The following is a 21,890-nucleotide window of genomic DNA, read 5'->3' on the forward strand; positions in this document are numbered from 1 at the left end:
CCCTCCTTTTCTACACGCTGTGTCCTTGTATCCGTGGCAACCGATGATATCATTTCGTCCAGAGCCGGGAGCAAGGCCTCCAACAAGGTGGGGGAATGTTAGCATGTACATGTGAGTGGGAATGGGCTGCATAAAATGTTGAAATATGTTACAAGAACCACTTCTACTTATTGTTGATTATCCACAGGCAAAAGTGTAGCCGTTCAAATTCTAACACTACAGGGGCTGTCACCTGATTGGATATCTGCTGAGTGCTTGTGGGCTGCAGCAGACAATTGCAGATGTACTGTCCATGTCTCACACAGAGCCGGTAGTGTAGTAGTGTCATGTGTGTTGCTGTGTGTGTGTGTGTGTGCGCTGCAGGAAGGATACAGATCCTATGCCATAAAAGGAAGGATGGGCTGCACCAGACCAGGCCTGTCTCTGGTGGCTTCACTAACACGAGGAGCGCAGACATGGTGGGAACAGATGGAGCAAGAGACACAGCCAGACGAGCCTTGCCAATGCACGGCCGGACAGTCTCATATCAGTACAAGTGAGACTAAAATAGTGTCACAATCACAGAGAAGCAACATACAGTATCAGATTTCTAAAAATAACATCCCTGCAGCCCCTCTTCGCACAGCTCCTTCCCCTTCTCCCCTTCCATAAAAGCCGCCTCAGCCGGCGTATGCTCCATAAAGCACAGTTCTCAGAGGGGAACTGGAATGTACCAAGGCAAGGTCAAGAACAAGAAAGAGGGGTGTCTTTTACCCAGTAATGCCCCATAGTCACAAATTTGTGAACAAAAGCAGCGGATCGAGTTAACAGGTTCAAAGATGGCAGTGTGCGTGTGTGTGTGTGTGTGTGTGTGTGTGCTAGACAGCTTCCTTGTGAGGCAGACATTAACCTCGGATGATAAGTCCAGGTGGCTGCTTAAGCCAAAGATAATACCTGCTGATTTACTTAATAACATACTGAAGGTGCATATTTTAGGTCACAAACAAAATATGCATTTTATTTAAAAAAAAAGGTTAAAGACAATACAACAGTAACATAGAAGTGTCAGTTTGAGCAAAGCAAACTTTTGCTGAAAGCAACCCCCGAATGCCTCCAAGTCTAGACTCGAATCCAAATGAAATTAATCCTTGTAGTTTACCCACTAACTACAATGAGCCACTAAACACCCACAGTGGCAGCTATTCAACAGTTTCAGTACAGCTGCAACCACAACACGAGTGCAGCGGCAACAGTTCCCCTTCGTCTCCACATTCATCATTGTAAATTCCTGCTCCTACACTTTAGTGTGTGCACGTGAGCTCTGCCTGTGTGAGTGTCTGTGTTTCATGCATGAATGTGCAGCACAGTCTGCAGACACCTACTGCAGTGTCTTCAGTCAAGACAGACCACAAAAGAGTAAGGCATGGCACAATTCAAATGGCCAAATGCACAGAGAAAAGCAATCACATTGACTTCTTTAGAGTGTCACTATAGGCAGGACATTTAAATTAAAGTGACAAGCCCCTGAAAATCCTCTGAAGTGCACAGCCGCGCTCTTTACCTCTTTCTGTGTGTGCTCTGAGGTCCTCACGCCCCTCTGTGTCCCTCGTCCCCTGGTCCTCCCTTTCTCTCCTCACCACCTTGTCTCTCCCGATCCTCTCCGGTCGCCTTTCTTCCCCTTTCCTCCTCTTCCTGTTTCCACTCCGCTCTCTGATGCTCCGGTCTCACATCAGACCGATCCATGAGCGGAGACCGAGGGGGCGGGACAAGCAGCTGCCAGTACAGAGCCCTGAGCCAATCAGAACGGGAAATCTCTTATCTATCACATTTGGCTGTGAGCAGACGGAGTAAGAGGAGGGGAATAATAGCAGACAGAGACATGGAGGAGCTCTTTCTTTTGCTCTCTTCCTGTGTGTGCATACAGTAGGCAATATGTGTGTGTGTGTGTGAGTGTGTGTGTGTGTGTGTGTGTTGGAACGGTGCCAATACAGTAGAGGAAATATGTTAAATCTCTCCAGCTGCGAAAGTGGCATTTTTCAAGAGGTTCACCAGCACACTGTGTTCCCCATTGTTCTTATGTCTTGTGGTATAATTTATTTAAATGCCATTTTTGGGGGTTTTGTGGTTAAAGTTAACTCTGTTGATTACTATCAGTGGGAGTCAGACAACATCCTGTTGCCTTTAAAGGAAGGAAATACTATTCTTAAGCACATTACTTAACCATTTGCTTTCCGTTCAGCTAAATTTATAGTTATGGTTAATTGAAATAACAGCATTGTGTGTGAGCAGCATTGTTTTTGTGACCTATTTGGTATCCTCATAAATAAAGACCAACGAGAGGCAGGGTGCTATAATGACAGACTATGAGAGTTCAGCTGAGCTCAAATGTCAAGTGGCAAGACAACCATGGGAGGTGGGGCTACAGGCTCAGAGTCCAGCCTTTGTTTAGCCTTAAAATGCAAAAGCCATCATCCCAACGTCTAAAGTTTTCACAGCCTGTGGCCACACAGGCTGCAGGCTGGACTGAGGAGTGACCCCACATGCAGCGAGAGATGCACACCCAAGAGATCTGAAGCACAAGCAGGAGCGACAGAGGCAGTCGAGTGAAATGGAAGGAGCAGGCTGCTGACAGTTTTCTGCCTTCAAGTGCCTTAGCAACAGCCACGGTCAGCTGGAACTCCATTGGTTACTGATCTGGCCCATGTGGGTATTTGGACCAATCACAGAGCTTTGGTGCAGGACTAAGCAGGACAGCTTAACAGGACAGACATTTTGCAAAATCATGCCCCCTGGTGGCAAAAGTGCTTTCTGACGTTCAAAGAGAACTATCAAAAAAGAGACGTGCCATCAATTTGAACTGCAACTAGGATCCAATTACAGGTTTCATATAAAATAAAATAAAATAAAATGGAAACATATACATTATTTTTTTCTGTATTTGGCTTATGGGTGCGCTTTGCAATTTAAATGCTATGTTTACTGTTTACACGATAACATTGGGAAGTGTTGCTGCAATATTGAAATCAAAGCTATACTTACCATGAGCTTTTAAAAAAATAATTTCAACTCCCATAAGATACTGCCACCTGTATAAAAAAAGAAAAAAGGAGAACTATATTGAATAGTGCAAAGTCATACATGTAAAACATATTTACATACACAGGAACATGATGCATTATTTATTATGTAGTCTAGGTAGCTTTAGTAAGCACTAAAATAAAAGTCTAGGTAAAACAGAACTAGAGAAAGGAACAAAACAACAAACAGGTCTACACTGTCCCCAAGTGGATGGTATTAGTTATTACATGGAGAGAGCGCAGACATCATGCACGTGCAGAAACGCATGTAGGTTACATGAAATATGCAAAAGGTGATGAATGCCAATTGCTGCTGAACTGTTACTATATGGAATACAATGGTTTGATGACTTTTAATTCGTGAAAAAAAAAAGTATAAATATGTATAAACTGATTTACCTCCACATAAAGACACACATGACTAAATGGAGAAAGGAACATCTGGAATTAGCATGTGTGGTTTAAAATCTCCATAAATGTATCTGAAAATTGCCAACAGCTAAAAATCTTTGTCCATTTATCTGCACCACCAACGCCAGTTTCATAAGTTATGAACGTCATCACTCAAGATGAGTGCGCTGAGCCAAGCAGGAGAAAAACAAACGTCAGTCACCGCAATTGACTTATTAAGTCATTGAGACACTGTTGCTCAGGATAATATGACACTCCATTTGCATTTACATATGAAATAGCATTCATTTGTCATTGTATTGTAAAATAGTGTGTGTTTTTTTGTGTTATTTTAATTTTTGTAATGTTTTTCTTGTCATCATGCCAAAGTCAGGATTAATGTAAGAAACATTTTAAGAATACACATAACATGTTCAATTAAATGAGCATTACTCATCTTTTAAAGGCAATAACGATGCATTGTCAGAATTACACACCGTATACAGCTTCACTAAGAGGCAGGGACATACAGTAATGCAGTACTTTGATGCACTATGGTTTCTTTGTTTCTGAATAGATACTGACGAGTATATTTTGCATTTTACTATTCAGATACTACATTCCTCTACACACCGTGCTCTGCAATATAAGCAAATGATCCTGAAAAGAGAAAGTACCAGCTGAAGATATCGGTGCCTTTCTTCTGCATTTCATAACATTACAAATTACAAATAACATTACAAATTACAAATACATAAATTACAACTATGCCACAGTTTTCCTTATCTTAGGGTCAGCTTGAAGCCACACTATTGTTGTGTCACGTACCAACATTAAGGGTTTTGGAGAAGTTGATTATGGAAAATCGGTTGATTGGAATAGATGCTACTATTTCCTCTCTGATTGAGAATGTATCTAGTCTGTTCTTGGCTTTATAGCTTAAAAAAAGATGAGTAAAATCAGTGAAGTAATAACTAAATATGAGGTCAACAAAGTACAAATACATACAAATGATGAGACTGTAAAACTATCAAGAGATAAATCTATACTTTAAAGGCACACAACGACGTACAAGACGATGTTAATGTGTCTATATGCATGAGATGCCCTCTTCCACAGCTTTTTATAGAACTAGGTACCATTCAAAAATAAATGAATCGAAAGCAGGTACAGAAAAAAAAAGCATGTTCTGATATTAAAGGAAGTTGTTTGGGTATAGCTATTTACTCCAGCTACTGCGCTCCGTCTTTGGTCATCCTGCCTCTTACAGCTTTGCATACAATATCTACTCAACATTTATATCTATACTGCTCACTTTTCTATCGCTGTAACAGAGCACACAGCAGCAGCAGCAGCAGCAGAGGAGGCAAAATGCAGCCGTTATTGATATGTTTAAACCTCATTGTCAGTTTTCTTCCTCTAGCTTTGGTGACAGTAGTCCCTGATTTTAATCACGTGGAGAGATGCAAGGACTCCCTGTATATGGGAACACCACCGCGGGGCATTAGTGACTCGAGGCTTAAAAAGATCTGCCAGCGCTATGCAGACAAGCCTCGCTACGTGACCCTATACGACCCCAAAAAGAGGATCCCGGTGTACTCGGCCTACAGCTTCAAGAAAACCGAAGGGGACCGGCGGGTGGACTACCCCTGGATGTACGAACCACAGGTAGGGACGATGTTTGTCTGAATCCTCACCAATCATAAGAGTTTTTATCTTCTCGGCTAATAATTGAAAGGTGAGGACACGGAGAATAGGACAGCGCAATGTCCCAAGCGATTCAAAACTAGGTGTACCAGGACTCTACAATAGATGAACGGATGATAGTGCGGCTTTGAACTGTTTTTTTCAGAGGAACAATCTAAGGCAGCACAGAGGCACAAAGGTCAGGGCTCTCACCTCACAGCTAGACGGTATCAGGTTTTATTATTGGGCTGGATGTGGGCTTTCTGTGTGGAGTGTGCCTGCGCAGGGGTCCTCTGGGGGCTCCGGTTTTCCCCATTACCAGGAACATGGTAAGTAGGGTCCCCTCGAGAGCCCTCTAAAAAAGATTGGTGATTACAGGACTATCCGGGTTATATAAAGGTGATACATAAATAAATAAATAAATAAATCCAATCACTCTGAAATCAACATGAGAAGAAGAAGACAAACAAGACAAACAAGAAGAAAAACAGAAGAAAAAGAGAAGAAAAAGAGAAAAAGAAGAAAAAGAAAAAAAAGAACATAAGCCAATCTGCCACAGAAAAATATATAATTACAAGAACCTGTACATGAAGCTGATACCTGTGTAAAAACACAATAAAACATATATGATTCCTCTCAATTGTAGCCTCAATAATATGGGTTAGGGTTATGATATCACCATGCAAGAAACTAAAATAATAGGTGTGTGCCCTGTTTCCATGAGTAATGACCAAGTTATTAAACTTTTAGGTCCCATGTTATCATTATAATGCAAAGTAAAGTGCTACGAAGCTATGATAGTCCCCAGCTCTCCAGCTTTTACTCAGTCTACTCTCCCTCAGCCCAACTAAGAGATTATTGACAAAAATGTAACACAGAGAAATTAGCCCTGTGGTGTCCTAGCTGAACTCTGTTGTGATGTTTTATTGCTACTTAACACTGTTTGTAGTTGGCAGAAACAGATGGAAATGGGAATATGCTGCCCTTCCCCACCGGATACCTGCACATGAAGTTTGAAGACAGCCAGGCGGTCCTCGACGACTACTCTGACGTGGTCTTGTACGAAAGGGGTCACCTGAACCCGGACCAGCACCAGTCCTCTCCGCACGACCGCGCCGCCACCTACACCCTGACCAACGTCGTCCCGGAGATGCGCGAGTTCAACATCGGCCCGTGGCGCGAGTACGAGGAGCGGGTCCGGGTGCGCCTGAACAACTTCTGCCGCGGCACCGCCTTCATCGTGACCGGGGTGACCACCAGGGGCAACATGATTCGCCGCAACAACCAGGACAGAGTGGCCATCCCGGAGGACAAGTGGTCCGCTTACTGCTGCACCGAGTACGACCGCAACGCGCCCCACGACGTCCGAATCCGCTTCCCGTCCCACGCGGCTCTGGCCAAGAACGCCAAAGAGGGCAACAGCGTCCACGAGATGACGGTGATGGAGCTGGAGATGTTCCTCAAAGACAACATGGAGGTGGACCAGAACCTGCAGATCTTCTATGACAACTGCATCTCTCCCTCACCGCTGCCTGTTTACCTGCAACATACCATCTAAACATCAAAATACCAGTTATACATTTGTGTCTACAGGGTCCATTTAAGTTGAGATAAGATACATGAGATGGTCGTTTCACCTTCTTTGTGAAAATAAAGGCTAACTTGGGCTCATTTGGTTGGCCACGTTGTTTGTTTTGTGAGAAAGGCAAACAGCTTTGTACTGTTTAATAATGATGAGTTTTCTCCAAATTATAAACACAAAATTTACATTGACTGTTTCTAACTATTGACTGAAAGGGAATACGTTTAGTTCAAATTGTTTTATTAGAAGCTTCGACCTTGTTTCTATTTACTGCCTGTACATTTTTATTTTATCTTAGTTTAGTTTTGGTTTAAAAAATAATCCCCTGGACAAAAAAGCATAAGAAAATACTAGACAGTAAAATGAAATGTGAACACACTCCATGATGAATTTACATTAGTATCACAATATGTAAAATTACATTGTTATCACCAAGGCCGGGCCAATGAAGGCAAATATCTTGTGTGAAATATCTTTAGTTAGCGCAGTGTTTCTCAACTGGGGTTGCTTTTCAGTGGGCCACGAGACTTCCCCAGAAAACATTTCTTTCAACGCTACCTGGATTTATTAGTTTTGAGTCTTGCTTTTGAGACTGTGAGGTAAAAATGTATATTCGGTATCACAAATTCAATTCAGTTTTGGGTCACAGCTTTTGGGATGACGGGTCCCAACACTATACCAGAGAACCACTGAGTTAGAGCAGTGAAACTTAGCAGGGGGTACTTGGCATTATTTCAGATTATTTCAGATTAATCAATTTCAAAGGAAAGTTAGTCTTAATGATGTTTTTCAGTAAAAGGTTTGATTTTGAGAGTATTTTAGTTTCATTCTGAACACAACACACCATTAAATACTGAATGATCTTAGTTTAGTTGGTCATGTTGTAATAATATTGGCAAGATCCACGAGGTAGGGGGACTCAGGGGCCACGTGGGACTGAAGAGGTTGGGAACCACTGAGCTAGAAGATGTTTCTTCACAGCATGTACCAGCTGGTCTAAGTTTCCTACCCTGTGCCTCCCTCTAGTGGCGCACTTTAGTATGTTTATTCCCCAAATACTGTTATTATTATTTATTTATTTTAACTCATATTTACATGTGTATTTTCTGTGTAGAAAAGTGCTGTAACCCACAGCTTCTCGATAGTACGTCGATACATTACCATGTCATGGGTTGGTAGGGCATCTCCTGAGTCCAGTCTGAGGTCCGAATTCATTGTTACAAAATAAAATATGATGGGAAAAGTGTACATAAATAAAACAAAGTTACTTACAAACAACGTGTGAATTGCCAAAGTACCTTAGCCCTTAATTACAAAATGGAAAATAAAAGTATCTTTCGATATTGTACTTTTGCGCATGCATTTACCTCGAGCACGTGCGCTGGAGTGGATCATCTTTATGCTCAGTACTAACCACATTTCCCCCCCACTGTCCCAGTTAATGTAGCAACAGCTCAATCGGGGAAAACATCTTTATTGCGACCTTCGCATGGCCCAACACTAAAACTCATCTGTTGGTCCCATATTAGACTGTCCCCCAACATATACTGATACTGCCCCCTGGTGGTAAAAGATGCTGAGACTTTAAAGGGCAATATGCTGAAAAATAGCAAGACAGTAGACATGAAAACATTTGGCAAATAAACGGTGAAATATGAAGATACAACACGTCATTTTGTTTAAGAATGTCTTTTAATGATTTCCAGTTCAGATACACCACATACAGTGTGTAATAGCCTCTATTTGAAATAGAAATAGTAATTTTTGTTCTTTCAACCCCTTCAGTCCATTATGCTCTCTCACAGTATGTTGAGCTTCAAGCAGATTACTAAAACAGACTAAATGAAACAGACAAACAGGTGCAAGCCTCCACTTTACCAGTCAACATCTGGAACAAGAAACATGGGTTTAAGCCTTTGTTATTATTATTCGATATTTCTTTTTTTCTTTTTTTACTCTACCTTATATCGAGCCAACATCATAACTGTTGTGTAAACATGTAAACTTGTGTGTGCTTCCGATCTGTTGGCTGACCTTTGTAATGTATGGATAGAAATAATACAAGATATTGTCTTGGAAGTGTCAATAACACAATGTGACGTTAGAACATTATCTAAAATGTTTGTAGAATGAACAGAATTAGAATAAGTCTGTTCATCCTATGTTGTCCTGTTTGTTCCTAACCACCAGCTTTGCGTCTGTTATTTCTGATGATTTTCTTTATTTTTTTCCCTGTCAACCAGTAAAGGACAACTTAATAAAGCGCCCCCTTTTCAATTTTAGGCCGGACTCAACTCATGCTATAATTTTATAATAAAAAATGTCCATAAGCATGTGTTTGTGGCCTGTTGACATGTGTTTTCAAAATTAAATAAAACAATGAAAAAGTAAATTATTTAAACTTGCACCTGCTGTCAAAACAAGAGAAAAAGTTTGGCCAATCACCCAAACCAAACGACGAACAGAATATTTACAAATTCCCAGTTGGTTCTCTTACACTTAAAAAATGTACAGTTTGTCTGTGTGGTTGCTTTGTCCTCTCAGCTCTCCCAGTCCAGTGAGGGATGGCAGTCTGGCTCCATGGTCGCTACAAACCAAACAAACCCGGCTCCTGGCGTGACAGACGGACAATGAGATTTTGAAGTCCTGTCTTAGGCTGTGGTCCTCTGTGCAGTAGCAGATCAAAGTAGACAGACAGATTTATCAGCGTTTGTCCACATTTGTCCAAAAGTCACTGGGCTGTTTGATCATAAATGTCCCGAGTGCGACCTGTCCGTCTTGTGTTCAGTTGTGCGAGAGATGTGAAGCACACATTGCAAGGCTTTCTCACCTTTTGGCCAAGGTAAATACACCTCATCATCCCACTGTGAGAGCAGAGTATAACAACAGAAGATGAAAGAGGAGTGTTGGGCAGTCTTCAAACACTTTAAGCTTATGGATAATGTCAGTCACACACAAAACGCAGTAAGACTATTCATTTAAAGCAGTCGCTTTTGTTTTTTTGTAACTTAAAAAGTGCTTCCTTGTGTGATATTGAGAGTGACTGTGTAGAAGAGAGAAGTAATAGTAACATGAGGGGGAGAAAAGGCTTTTTGTCAGTCTTTCTGCTAATGTGTGGCACAGCCTCAGTGTTAGAAAAAAAATAAAGAGGACATATTTATTCTCTTAAGTATACTTTTACACAGTAATCATCTTTCTATAGTTTTATATCATTTGAAGTACCACAAAGTGCTCTGTATTTTAAAACAAACTAGAAATGAACAAAAACAAAATCAAGGCAGAACATGAAAAATCGAAATGACAAATGTCTGTCCACACTGTTTAAAAAAACATGCAACTATCCCAGACAGCAAAGGATTAATAAAACTTTATATTCATTTTTTAAACAAGGATATATTGATTTCCTTTAGACCATCCACGGTGCAACATTGAATGTAATTAAAAAGTGTGGATCAAACAAAAATATGAAGCGGTTGGCACTTTTCTGATGGTATTTCCTTTTGTAAGATACAGTCAGGATAGATCTCTCAGACGTCCACTGGACGCCAGCACGAGAGGAGCTTTATCACAGTACTTGGCACCAAGAATGCTGGTAAAAACGAGATATCAGAATATCTTTTTTCATTCATATCCTTACAATTTATTAATAGTACAACATTTACATTTGTGTTTTTGTATAAAAGACTCCAAAAGGAATAAAGAGTCTAGTAGTGATTGCAAGAGAGAGGAGGCATTGTGAGATGGATGATGGCAATGGTTTAATAAAAAGAGCTACAAGGGCAGATGCACAGAGAAGTTGGTGTGAGGCAGCAAATGGAGAAGCAGTTAAATGGGCCGAGATGCGGATAGAGACAGAGAGATAATGAGTGAGAAACAAATAAAGTAATGGATGTGATTAGCGCCTGTGTGGCCCAGATGCAGCCCAGTCTAATGGGCAGCCTGGATTCAGGTCGCACCCCACACACTGAGTGAGTCAGTTTATCCAGGAACGCCCAGAGGAGCCAGCCCCAATCTGGAAACGGCATCATCATTACATAGACCTATGAAGCAAGACTCTGGTATTATACAGTATAATACTATACATTAAATTTGTAAATATAAAAAATACATTTCATAATGGAGGGACGATGTTCAGCTCTCACATTCTTGTACTGCAAACAGCACATTTCTCATATCTCTAAACCAGAATGGAGACAGCTTTGGGGACAAAGTGCTCAATGCGTGGTGCCAAATTACACTTCCAGATTGGGTCTTTAAAGCTGCAGTTTGTAGGTTTCAGGAAATGTCTTCTTCATGGCACACAGCTTGTTGAGCATATGCCGCCTCATTCAAAGCAGCTCACTATGTATTGTCTTTTCCTCCTAATCCATGAATGAAAATGTTTATTTGTACTCAATGTCAAACATAGATTTACACCGACACAACAACACATGATCAAAACAACTAAGCTACACATACCAAGATGCCTGATTGACTGTGATAGTCTGTCAACCTCTGACAGAGGGCTACAAGCTTAAAGCTGCATTTTTTGGCATCTCAAAACACCAAATACAGAAAGCACTGTAATGAGGCAAAGCTGCAAGAATCAATGACAAGGAGCATTAGAACACAACCCCCTTTAATGAATGTCTATATTTTAGAGGCATTTCTCAATGTAAAACCGTACAAACTGCAGCTTTAATTAGGGCTTAATGAAACAGACACAGACAGAGGGCTGATGGTTTTTGTGGAGCAGTTTAGTGGTGTCTCTGTGAGCTCAGAGTTGTGCGTGGTTCTATACTCGGGTGGTGGAGTGTTGGTGTGGCAGAGCGTTGTTGCTGTGGCTCGGGACAGGAGTGCCGGAGGGGGCCGGGACAGGGGGGTAGGTGTTGAAGGGGTGTAGTGGCTGGATGCTGCTGATAGTGCTGGGGATCATGGTGATAGTGTTGGCTGTCATGAGTGGCACATCCTCAGGGGCCCTCCGTAGGGCCAGTGTGTAGTCAGGGGGACAAACTGGGGGACGCAGGGTCTCCAGGTCTCCGTGCACTCCGCGGGACGGGAGCGGTGTCCCATGTTCCAGCTCCACTCGCTGCTGCTTCATCTGTAGTGACATCAGCTCCTCCTCCTGACTCAAGGCCAAGTCGTTGTGTGGCGGGGCTCCTACAACTCCCATGCCCACGCCCATGCCCATGGTGGTGCCTCGCTGAGGGGACAGGCGGCGGTGGCGCCTCTGCATGAGTTCATGCCTCTTGTCCCGTTTGTAATACAGAGCTGCAAAGGCCAGGACGTTCAGAAAGAGCAAAGAGGCACCCACAGCCACTGTCACACTCAGCTCTGTGGAGTAGTCCCGGGTTTCCGCGGGGAATGGAGGGAAGCGCGGGCGCTCAGAGCTGTCGGGATCCGGTTCAGGTGGGTACGTGGAGATGATGGGTTGGCGTGTGGAGCGAGACACAGGATTGTGCGTTTTGATGCGTTTTTCACCAGGAGTCACAGGAGTTTTCACAGAACTAATGATGTCAGTTTGAAGGCCATGAAGGTGTGGTACCAGCTCAAGCCAGAAGGCCACCTTATTGGCCCGATAGTTGTCCCGGACCCGAGGCTTCAGACCAATGTGCAGGTATTGCTTGTCTTTAGAACTGAACTTTGTCCAGATGACCTCCTCAAAGCGGTTTGGCTTTGTGTGAATAAAAGTGGTATCTTGGGGAACAGGTAGGTTGGGATCTCTGAAAGATAAGTAAATAACAATAATGATAAGTATTGAAAAAAGATCTGTAGAAAATATGTACTTGTAGAAAATATTTATGTCATGTATGTTTGTTTAAAGACAAACTTAAACAAACCCTGTCTTTGCAAAGTTGGTCCAGTACGTCATGACCACTGCACTTAGCATCACGTCATTCTTGCTGAAGTTACATGGGAACAGATCAGTGGCCCCAACCATGGGGATCCCGAACACATAGGGGATCTCGTCTCCGTGGGCAGCGTCAGCCCAGTCCGGCCGGGCCTCGGTCTGACAGTGGTGGTGGAAGGTGTAGAAGTAGACGGGCGACTGGAACTCCGCATGCAGTTTGGCTGTGGCCACAGCAGGAGCCACCCACTGATGGTCTGTGAACAGGGCCAGCAGGGTCTTCCGCCGCATGTCACTGTTGTCCCTGTCCGCCCAGTCTGTGTACATGAACTTAATGGTCTCCCTGAGGATACCTTTACCTTGCCAAAAACAGGAAAGCTAAATGAGAACTCACTGCTGAAACAATGACTAATAATAATGTTGAGTATCACAAATATGACATCAGTTACAAAATATACTGCTCAAAAAGAACTACGGGAACAAAGTGTTCCTTTATTGCTTTTGAACAGTATGTTTAAAAATACAATAAATGAATCAATTATGAGTATATATGGAAGTATGGTCTGACCATCAGGGTATCCATAGAGGTTGTCCACAAAGTTGGATATGGTGTAGTCGAATGAGGCTGCTGATATACCGTCTTCTCCTTCACTGTCGTCCACAAACTTCAGACCTTCTCCTTGGTTAACTCCCAGCAAGATGTCATAGTTCAGAAACTCACCCTGTTGTCAACATAGTATTTTTGTAAGAGCTTTTGCAGCTGGAAGGCTGAAACACAGCAGACGTTTTGTAAAACATAGCAGTAAGACGTTTTAGATGTTTTCCTCGGGAGCATAGCAGACAATTGAGCTTTACAGACACTAAATCATTTTGAATCAATACATTTCCCAGTGCTCTCCTCTTATTTCCTGTCAGTCTCCACTTTTCTGACTCGTCAGGACATATTTCACAGTTCCCAGACTTACATGTACAAATTGGGATTAATTCACAGTTGGAGGAAAAACGGATTAAAAGTGTTAGCTCAAACCTGCTGCATGAGAATCTCTGGGTCATCCGGCACCACGTCTCCGTCCACCACAGGACCAAAGGCGATGTGGTAGCGGGCCGGCTGAATGTCCTGATCGACCAATTCCCGGAAACTCTTCCTCCTCAGGCACTCAACCAGCTCTGCCATGTCCCCCAGGCTACAGCCCACCTTCTTCGCCAGGGTCTTGGTGTATATCACGGGCTCGTAATTGACTGACCAACTGGAAATAGCTGAGCCACTTTGTGCAATGGCCCTCTGGAACAGGCCTGTTGGACAGCAAACATACAGTGGGTACACAAAGTATTCAGACCTCTTTTTACAAACAAAATTAGTTCTGGGATTAAAAAAATAAAATCCTTCTGTATAAAGCAGAAATGAGTGTGTCTAATTCTAAAGCCCTTTTAATGATCATAAACAATCAGGCTAGCTGTTGTTTACATTACCATCACATGAAAAGTGAAAGTCTGAATGTCATGAAACAAGCTTATAAACTCATCCCTGTCAAGATCTGGGATATAAGACGGTATGAGAGTAACTTTCAGTATTTGGAAACAACAACTAAAATCATATAAATTATTTTTTTATGTGTGCGAAATCTTGCACATAAGTGACATAAGTATTCAGTCCCTGTACATAAATTGCAGACCTATTCCATAGATCCACATGGTTGATGAAAACCTCTCATGAGAATCACAATTTGACACTGTTCTTAGCCGATTTCAGTCGGACTATAAACTTATCACACAAAAAAAACGTGAAGCCAAAATTGGCACCATGTGGATCTTTTTTCACAGCAAATTGTGAAGAAAAAATCAAAAAAAAAAAACAGCAGTTGGAGCTAACATTATGCATATGTAGCAGGAAGCTAATGTAGCTTCATGGTTAGCGTAGTCTGTCTTTTAAGTATGCATGGGCTGTTGAACCACTTTGTTCCTCTCCATATCTCAGTATCTTTATATAGTAGAAAAATATATTCAGAATTCAGCATTTGTTAAAGTCATGGTGGAGCAATGTGAGAAAGTTATTTTTTCTATGTCCCCCACCATCTCCTAACTGTATCTATAGTTGTGCTGATTTTGAACATTCATAAACATTTAGGTACTGTGTATGGGTTCCATTTAGTGCCAATGATAATGGGAAGGCACAGAAAGGGTAGTCTGAGTGCATATTTTTAACAATAAAAGCATATTCAGTATCAGACTTCATTACAATAACAGGAATATATAGTGCGACTACTCCCTGAACCCTCTGCATCCAATATTAACAACATACAATCACATATTCTCTATCAGTTTAGCACAGTTTTCTTCCTGACACACTTAGCGGGCCTTGGAGAGCCAGGAGTGTGAGCTTGCTAAATAATGCATTGGTTGGAGGAGGAGCAATTGTGGAGTATTACATATGAAGCAAGATGAAGGAGATACCCCGCTGTGTTGCATAGCTGGGGAAAAATCTTTACGAATGTTCAAGGCATGGAGAAATATGCTCCCATTACATATGAACAGAGACAATGAAAAGAAAAATGGCGACGAATCAACACGCAGCAGCGGTCCCGATGTGTGGGATAATGCCAGTGAGGAGATAGATGGGGAGGCAAATGGAAAGGCGCTTCTTGTACTGTTGCGCTGTTATGTAAAATGGCTTGCTGTCCCTCTATTTTATCCGCAGATTCTGTCATTAATAATTAAGCCCCCCACCCCTTCCCCATATTCTGCATGTGCCCCACCCCTCCGCTCCTCTCCCTGTGAAATCAATTAGGAAGGCTCTCGGCTGCGGCTCATCTCTCATCCTCTCATACAGCACCTCCACAAACTCTTCAACTTTTTTTTTTTCTTTTTTCACACTTCTAGCCATTACAGACCGACTTCAAAATGGATGCTCTGTGGATGCGTGCGTTTCAAACTGAGAAACTGGGAGAAAATTCGTTCCCTAAAACAAGTATAGCCTATACGATTCTGTAGGGCTGCACGACATGAGAAAACGGTGCTGACTATGGCAATATGTGGCAAATTGGGTTTAAATAGCACTTCACAATCAAAGTAAAGCTAAAATGGAAGCAAAAATTGTTGACAAAACAGAAATTAAATGTGTTTATTGGACGTGTAAGTAAAAATGTGTAAGCAAAAAACAGATAAATGGACAGTGTTCTCTTGTATAAATTGCCAATTAATTGTACAGCTAAAGTGGGAACCATGTTTACATACATCATGTGCATTTATCCCTAGGCCCTGTGAGTCTCTTGCAGCAGCCCTGAGGATCATTCAGGTCCTCAAACCCCTCCGTCACGATGCAGTTCTATGAGGGGCGATTACATAATTATCAAAAGTATTTCTCTTTTATACAGAGATTTAAATTCTAGGCCATGTCACCCTGTCATAATCACAATCATCAAGGTTGCGAATGAGAGGAGAGAGAGATACATTTCAAAAGTAAACAACATCTCCGTGACCAGAGGCAACGGCCAACTAGTCTCCAACTAGTCTCCAGGCCGGTGAGATAGGCCTTTTGTATGAGCGCAATCAACCGAGCTGCGATAGGCTCTTAACCTCTTAACCCCCACCCGAACTGAGCACATTTTCTCCAGCTTCTTGAAAAAAGGTGACCAAAAAAGCCTCAAAAGAGCAATAGAAAAGTTATGAAAAAGTTATATTAAAAGTGACATAAAGCGATGAAAACGCAACAAAAAAGCAATGGGAAAAAATGTCAAAAAAGTGACAACAATGAGTTTTGTAGGTCTTAGCTTTCAAATGAGGCGTTCCTGGCCTATAGGCCGTAACCTTTTAGATTTGGGTAAAGCCGAACTGGAGAAAACACACTTGGTTAACGTGGGGGTTAAGAGGTTCCTTCCCCCCTGGTCAAAGTTATGATTAGTCGCTGAAATCAGCAAAGGGAGGGACTAATTATTTATCATTACTTACATCAAATTGCAGGCTCAGGCAGTCAATTGTATGTAATCTATCAAATGTGTAAAACATTTAAACCTATACAGACTATCACTTTAGAATCAATTGCCAAAAACGGTCAGTAGAAGCCCAGTTAAGAGCACTCAGAATGGGCTCCAATTATGCACACACTGTGTAAAACATAGCAAAAGCAATTGTCACGATAACCTTTATAATAATACCATAATCACACTCTATAGTGTATAGAAACACACATTCACCTTTTAGTGAGCAGATTTCATCAAAGGATTAGTGAACCAACATCTGGTGACTACTTTCAAATCCCTCCAAATATATCACACTTTATGCATTCTGTTAAATTTCAAAACAGTCAGCTGAAAAAAATACCTGTAAAACAATTTCTATCATTATTATAGACTTTACTGCCTTGAAAAAAAAAAAGAGTGAAAGTAATATTTGTTAGCTGGGACTCACAGGTATTAAATGAAAAATCACACGTCTATATTGTATCTATTTCTAATGCATTGCCCTGACAGGATTAGTTTCATTGCAGAAAGACAATTTTTGCTGGCATAGTTGAGTGATTTGAGCTCCACGAGGAGTGACGCTATTTGGGATTATCTCAGAGCTTGTGTCCCAAGGTGCGGTGTGTTGTGGGGAATAACCTACTGTTTATATCCATCTGTCAACTCAGTCCAGAGCGCCACTCGCACTTTATGGGGATATCCGTATGCATGCGCGTGTGTCAGAATGAAAACCGGCACTTCTTTGATTCTGCATTTCATTTGCAATGTAATATGCGAGCAGTGGGATTCAAAATGGACGTTGAAGTGTGAATGTTTTCAGTAGAAACAGAAGGAGAACAATGTTTTTTTCAGGACTTCTGCAGGTGTAAGTGCATTGACTCTCACATGGGAGATAGATTCAAAAGCATAACAATGTCAACAATGGTAAAAGCTAAGACAGAGGAAGGAAAGTGTTTGACTAGAAATAACACTAACACTTACTTTGGGTCACCCTGCTGCAGGCAACAGTCAAGCGCTTATTCTTTTTTATTTTTAGCTGTTGCAAAACATAAAAAACTGGAGGAAGCAAGTAGCTGTTGCACATTTGGAAGATGCTAGGGAAAAATGCAACCATCACAATGTGTCTTTTGTTGTATAAGTTCTAGTAGTACCACTGAAACACTGTAGGTCGGTGTGTTGGACGGTGTGTATCTGACATGTATCAAAAATGCATTGTGTTGATGTGTTGATTACGCCAAGTCTCACCTTCAGAGTGGTGCGACAGGATCAGCAGGTTCACACAGGCCGCTCCAGCTCCGGAGCCAAAGATGGTGATTCTCTCTGGGTCTCCTCCAAAGTGCCCAATGTTTTCATTTAGCCAGCGCAGAGCCTGGATCTGGTCCAACAGGCCATAGTTCCCCTTCGCAGACTGGTCCCCTGTGCTCAGAAAGCCTGCCGGCCAAAACAGGACCAGGAAGAAGAAGGGAAAAAAAAGGGAAAGGAGAAGAAAAGTGCAATAAGTGTCAGACTACAAGGTAATCCAAGTGCATCTGAAAATCCATTCTTTTAAGCAGCTAACGGAAGATGGCACCCTGTCATTGTCGAGAAGCTCTCCAGCTCCTGTGAAGTCTGCTGAGATTTTAACACAGTAAGTCATGCCAAATTACTCATTTTTAATACCCACGCTACACATTCAGCACAGTTAGGACGAGAGGAACAGAAGGGAACACGTTTCAACAGTAGGTGAACACCCACTATATGTTAAATTAAACTGAACAGAGTGTCGCCAGTACGAAACAAAATGTACACACTGTCCCTTCAGTGTCTAATGATAATATAAGGATTCTAATAAGAGCCGCTCAGCATCACTGTAATTATGCCATTACTGCTGCAGCTAACCCACATGCCCATCAGTGCCTATTGTGACCAGCATGATTTCTATAGAAGGACGATGGTCTGAAGGACTCTGAAAAGTACATACTATTCTTATGAAATTCATAAGCAGCGTGCAGCATGTCAGATTGTCCATTAGATGGGGCAGCACAATTTTGGAAAGTCGTCTAAGCTGTTATTCTTCAGATGAGTACTGCAACGGAGAGTAGATTTTCCTTTTATACTTTAAGGGGAAACACTACAGGCAAAACTCAGATTAGTCTCTGAACATATAAACTTTCACCTGGAAGCAACAAAAAAAAAACACCTAATCTTCACAATAACATTGTTTAATTGTTGCACTGATTCAAAGTTTCTCCATAGATTTATATGGAGAAGTCGTAATTTCAAGGGCCATTTGCTCAAAATACATTTTACTCACATTGGTGCGGCAATATCTCCAAAAACATCGACAGACTTCAAATTTTCCAGCCTTGGACTGAAAAACAAGTTGAGGGTTTTTTATTTTTAAGAGATCTCTATTCCCTAGTCTGATTAATAATTTTTTTTTTTCATAAAAAAAAAAAAATCAAGGCAAAATTTACATGTTTAACTAATAAACAACTAATAAACAGCTATGCAAAATTACATATCCAAAATTACATATGAAAAAGTCTTTCAACGATGTCAACGAGATGAAACCATAAATTTCAACCTGGCTCGATCCATTATTCAGATTTTGTTGCTGAAAATATGGAACGTTTAGGGCATTTTTAGGTGTAAAAGGCCTTATTTTTCTATGAAAGACAGATGTTGTTAGCATTTAGCCTCTCCTCCTCTCCTCTATGGGGCCAAACGGAGGTGAAGTTAGAAGTGACCAAACTCTTCCACATTTCCCTTATTTAAATACGGTACTAATATCTTCAGAATTCTTTAGGAGTGAAGACATCAGACAGATACCAACTTGTCTAAGCTCAGGTAAGAACATATGTCAGTATGGAAAACGGGAGCCTGTTCCTTTAAAATCGAGATTCAGTTCACTGTGCATATTTCTAACATGGTAAGGAGTATTAATGTGTACAGGAGTATTAATATTTTAATATAAATAATTGCTGTCACCAGTGATCATTCAAATTGCTATTTTCGATTTGATCACTATTTTGAAACTGATTTTTTTATGTAGATTTGAATGCCTCTTGAATGGATGGAGGACCTGAGAGTGAAACACAGTCAATACAGCCAAAGGGTGTTCTTTACCCTTGTGTGAACTTGAAGCCATATAGGAAAGGCAGTCCAAGAAAAGAATCCTTCAGTGGAATTCAGGTCTGGGCACTATTTATATTCACCAGTGCAAGACAGATGCAGGAGTTTACGCTCTGGTTGTCTTTCCAATTCTACTTTTTGCAAGTGAACAAAAAACCTCAAATACATGACTGATAACAGATAAGATAAAGTGTTTGGTGCAAATGTAGATTGTCAAACAACCAGCATCACGCTTCTCTTATTTTTTTTATTTTTTTTGTGTTACATGTGAATAAGACCAACGCAGCGTGAGTGTTGATCTTGTGATTGATATTCTATGGAGACCGCTGTGTAGGTGCTGCTCAGGATGCTGAGGTAATGAGAGTCGGTTAGCAGCCACTGATGTGTGGCTCTGACAGAGACTAATGTTCCCTAATAGACCTATAGGGCCCGAGCTCCCATTTAAAAATAAACCACACAAGATACAGTATCCCCAAAAGGAAAACAGGGTTCAGACAATGGGTTGAGCATCCTATTCCTGTCTCACCTTCAAACTCCCGGAGATAACTGCATCAGCTCATACCTAAAGAAAAGCGGAGTGGGCGATACAAAAAAAAAAAAAAATACAGTGAAGTCATGCACTGATTTACATGAATTTACACTAGTGGAAGCTGTAAGCAGTGTTTAATTATTGTTATGTTTAAACCACAATACTTAAAGAGCTATTTTTGTTATAGGGTACATATTAGTAAGTTAAAATATAAATACTATCTTTGTTTGAAAGGAGAACTAAATACAAATGCAATGAACCCCGCTAGCACTAAAACATTTAATCTTTCATATTATTGCTTTAATCCTCTGTAGGGCTGTCTAATGGTTCAGTTTCTATTACTAGCGTCATAACTTGTTCAGGCCAAATGTACTATATTCATTTTGAGGGATAACAAGCTCATAACAGTTTGTTTTTTTCATCAATGTAACAATCATATGTCTTGGGAAATCCATGACATATTCTAAAAATAATGCGTGGTTAACAACTAATCTACTTCCAAGTAAAACTGTAGTCCCACTCATTTATACTGGGAAGTTTGTAGTTCATTATAGGCCACTGCTCTGACATTGTTCTTTCTCACTGGGTTCGTCCTGTTCTTACAACCTAATGCATAAAGTTAATAGTGTGAGGCAGAGCATAGCCTGCACCGAAGGGACTGTTTGTCATATGGTGGAATTTGCAACAGCCACTTTGTGTGCACTTTGAACCCAACAGTTGTTATGAACAGCTGGCCAGCCAACTACCTGCTGCCAAAATAGATCCGGAAAATGGGACATAAATATATGCATTTGTAATAATAAATGTACTGCACAGCCCATAAATTGTTTATCGTTTAACCACCCCAATATGCTAGCGCAGGCTAAATATTTGCACAGACACAAAGCACAGGACACTGAAGCAACGGTAACTCAGTGCGTGTTGCGATGACAGTGCCCGGGATTGAGGGGCCTAAAGCAGGAAAAGCAGATGGCACAAGAGGACAGTCAGCAAACTGTAGAGAGGTGTGTTGTTAGTGGTGGAGACGCTGATGAGCTGATGATGAGGCTGATCATGGTAATGACAGCGCTTTTACAGCAAACATCAGTTGGATTAACTGGGCGTGAATCATATCCAAACCAGAAAAGAAAACACTTAACTTAAATGAATCACTAAAGCATAAAAGTAATGGTCTCTAATAAAAAAAAGTCCAGTAGGAACCACCAGTACCACCAGTGGCACACGTACCACAGTTTGAGAACCACAGCCATTCAAACATCATTGTTGCACTAAAGCACTGCTCTTTAGAAATCATAATTTATCTTTTACAAGACTTCAGAAAATGAAGTACTCATTACCATAGCGATCATGTCCAGGAAACAAACTTTTTCCAGTGACATCGAGCACATTCCTCTTCATTCAGACGAAACCGTGGAAGTCATCTTGTCATGTTTCATCTACACCATCGCATTCATATTCTCTCAAAAATCCCCAAGGTTAGCGTACAATCCGTAACCATCAAACATGCTGCTTCTAAAACATGAAAACAGCTCCTTTGTGCAGATATCTTTCACCATCTGCTAAGGTTTTTTTTTTTTTCCCTTTTTGTTGTGTGATTTTTGCCTTATTAATTTGGTGAGTCATAGAGAAAGACCGCTTTGTTTTGCCTCTTCCTGTTTTCAATCACCTTCCCCGTGTGTATCAAAAGGCAATATTTTTCGGCACTTGTTTTCGACACCTCTCATCCTCTTTGGTGTGATGATGCACTGAC

At 41.3% G+C, this 21,890-nt stretch overlaps 3 protein-coding genes across 7 annotated transcripts in view; 1 reads left to right on the plus strand and 2 right to left on the minus strand.

Annotated features, from left to right (window-relative positions):
• The window catches only part of LOC306970234 (uncharacterized protein), a 149,672-nt gene that overhangs the window by 13,535 nt on the left and 114,247 nt on the right, over window positions 1-21,890 (minus strand). For 2 of the 3 annotated variants that reach the window (XM_079566112.1, XM_079566110.1), the window contains exon 1: window positions 1,541-1,711. The exons of the other annotated variant lie outside the window; for it this stretch is intronic. The gene's annotated coding sequence lies outside the window, so the exon portion shown is untranslated. Of the gene's footprint in view, window positions 1-1,540; window positions 1,712-21,890 lie in introns of those variants that run through there. 3 annotated transcript variants of the gene reach the window in all.
• LOC306970569 (endonuclease domain-containing 1 protein) lies at window positions 4,805-6,850 on the plus strand. Its single transcript, XM_079566562.1, has 2 exons — window positions 4,805-5,114; window positions 6,082-6,850. The coding sequence occupies exons 1-2, from the start codon at window positions 4,818-4,820 to the stop codon at window positions 6,688-6,690; spliced, it is 906 nt and encodes a 301-aa protein (XP_079422688.1). The 5' UTR covers window positions 4,805-4,817; the 3' UTR covers window positions 6,691-6,850.
• Window positions 9,706-21,890, minus strand: part of nlgn2b (neuroligin 2b) — a 67,410-nt gene continuing 55,225 nt past the window's right edge. For 2 of the 3 annotated variants that reach the window (XM_079566135.1, XM_079566134.1), the window contains exons 5-9: window positions 17,743-17,928; window positions 13,569-13,834; window positions 13,110-13,263; window positions 12,534-12,900; window positions 9,706-12,416 (exon numbers count right to left, since the gene is read on the minus strand). In XM_079566135.1, coding sequence (XP_079422261.1) covers window positions 11,489-12,416; window positions 12,534-12,900; window positions 13,110-13,263; window positions 13,569-13,834; window positions 17,743-17,928 — 1,901 coding nt within the window. In that variant the 3' untranslated portion in view covers window positions 9,706-11,488. The remainder of the gene's footprint in view (window positions 12,417-12,533; window positions 12,901-13,109; window positions 13,264-13,568; window positions 13,835-17,742; window positions 17,929-21,890) is intronic. The other variant, XM_079566136.1, reaches the window with a different exon arrangement.

Source organism: Gobius niger (assembly GCF_951799975.1).
Source record: "Gobius niger genome assembly, chromosome: 11".
Taxonomy (NCBI): Eukaryota; Metazoa; Chordata; class Actinopteri; order Gobiiformes; family Gobiidae; genus Gobius; species Gobius niger.

What these genes read in the sequence shown, in the direction of transcription:
- LOC306970569 (XM_079566562.1), top strand. Translation starts at nt 4,818, where the DNA reads ATGCAGCCGTTATTGATATGTTTAAACCTCATTGTCAGTTTTCTTCCT. An exon ending in CCTGGATGTACGAACCACAG is followed by an intron (nt 5,115 to 6,081) that starts GTAGGGACGATG and finishes CACTGTTTGTAG; the next exon opens with TTGGCAGAAACAGATGGAAA.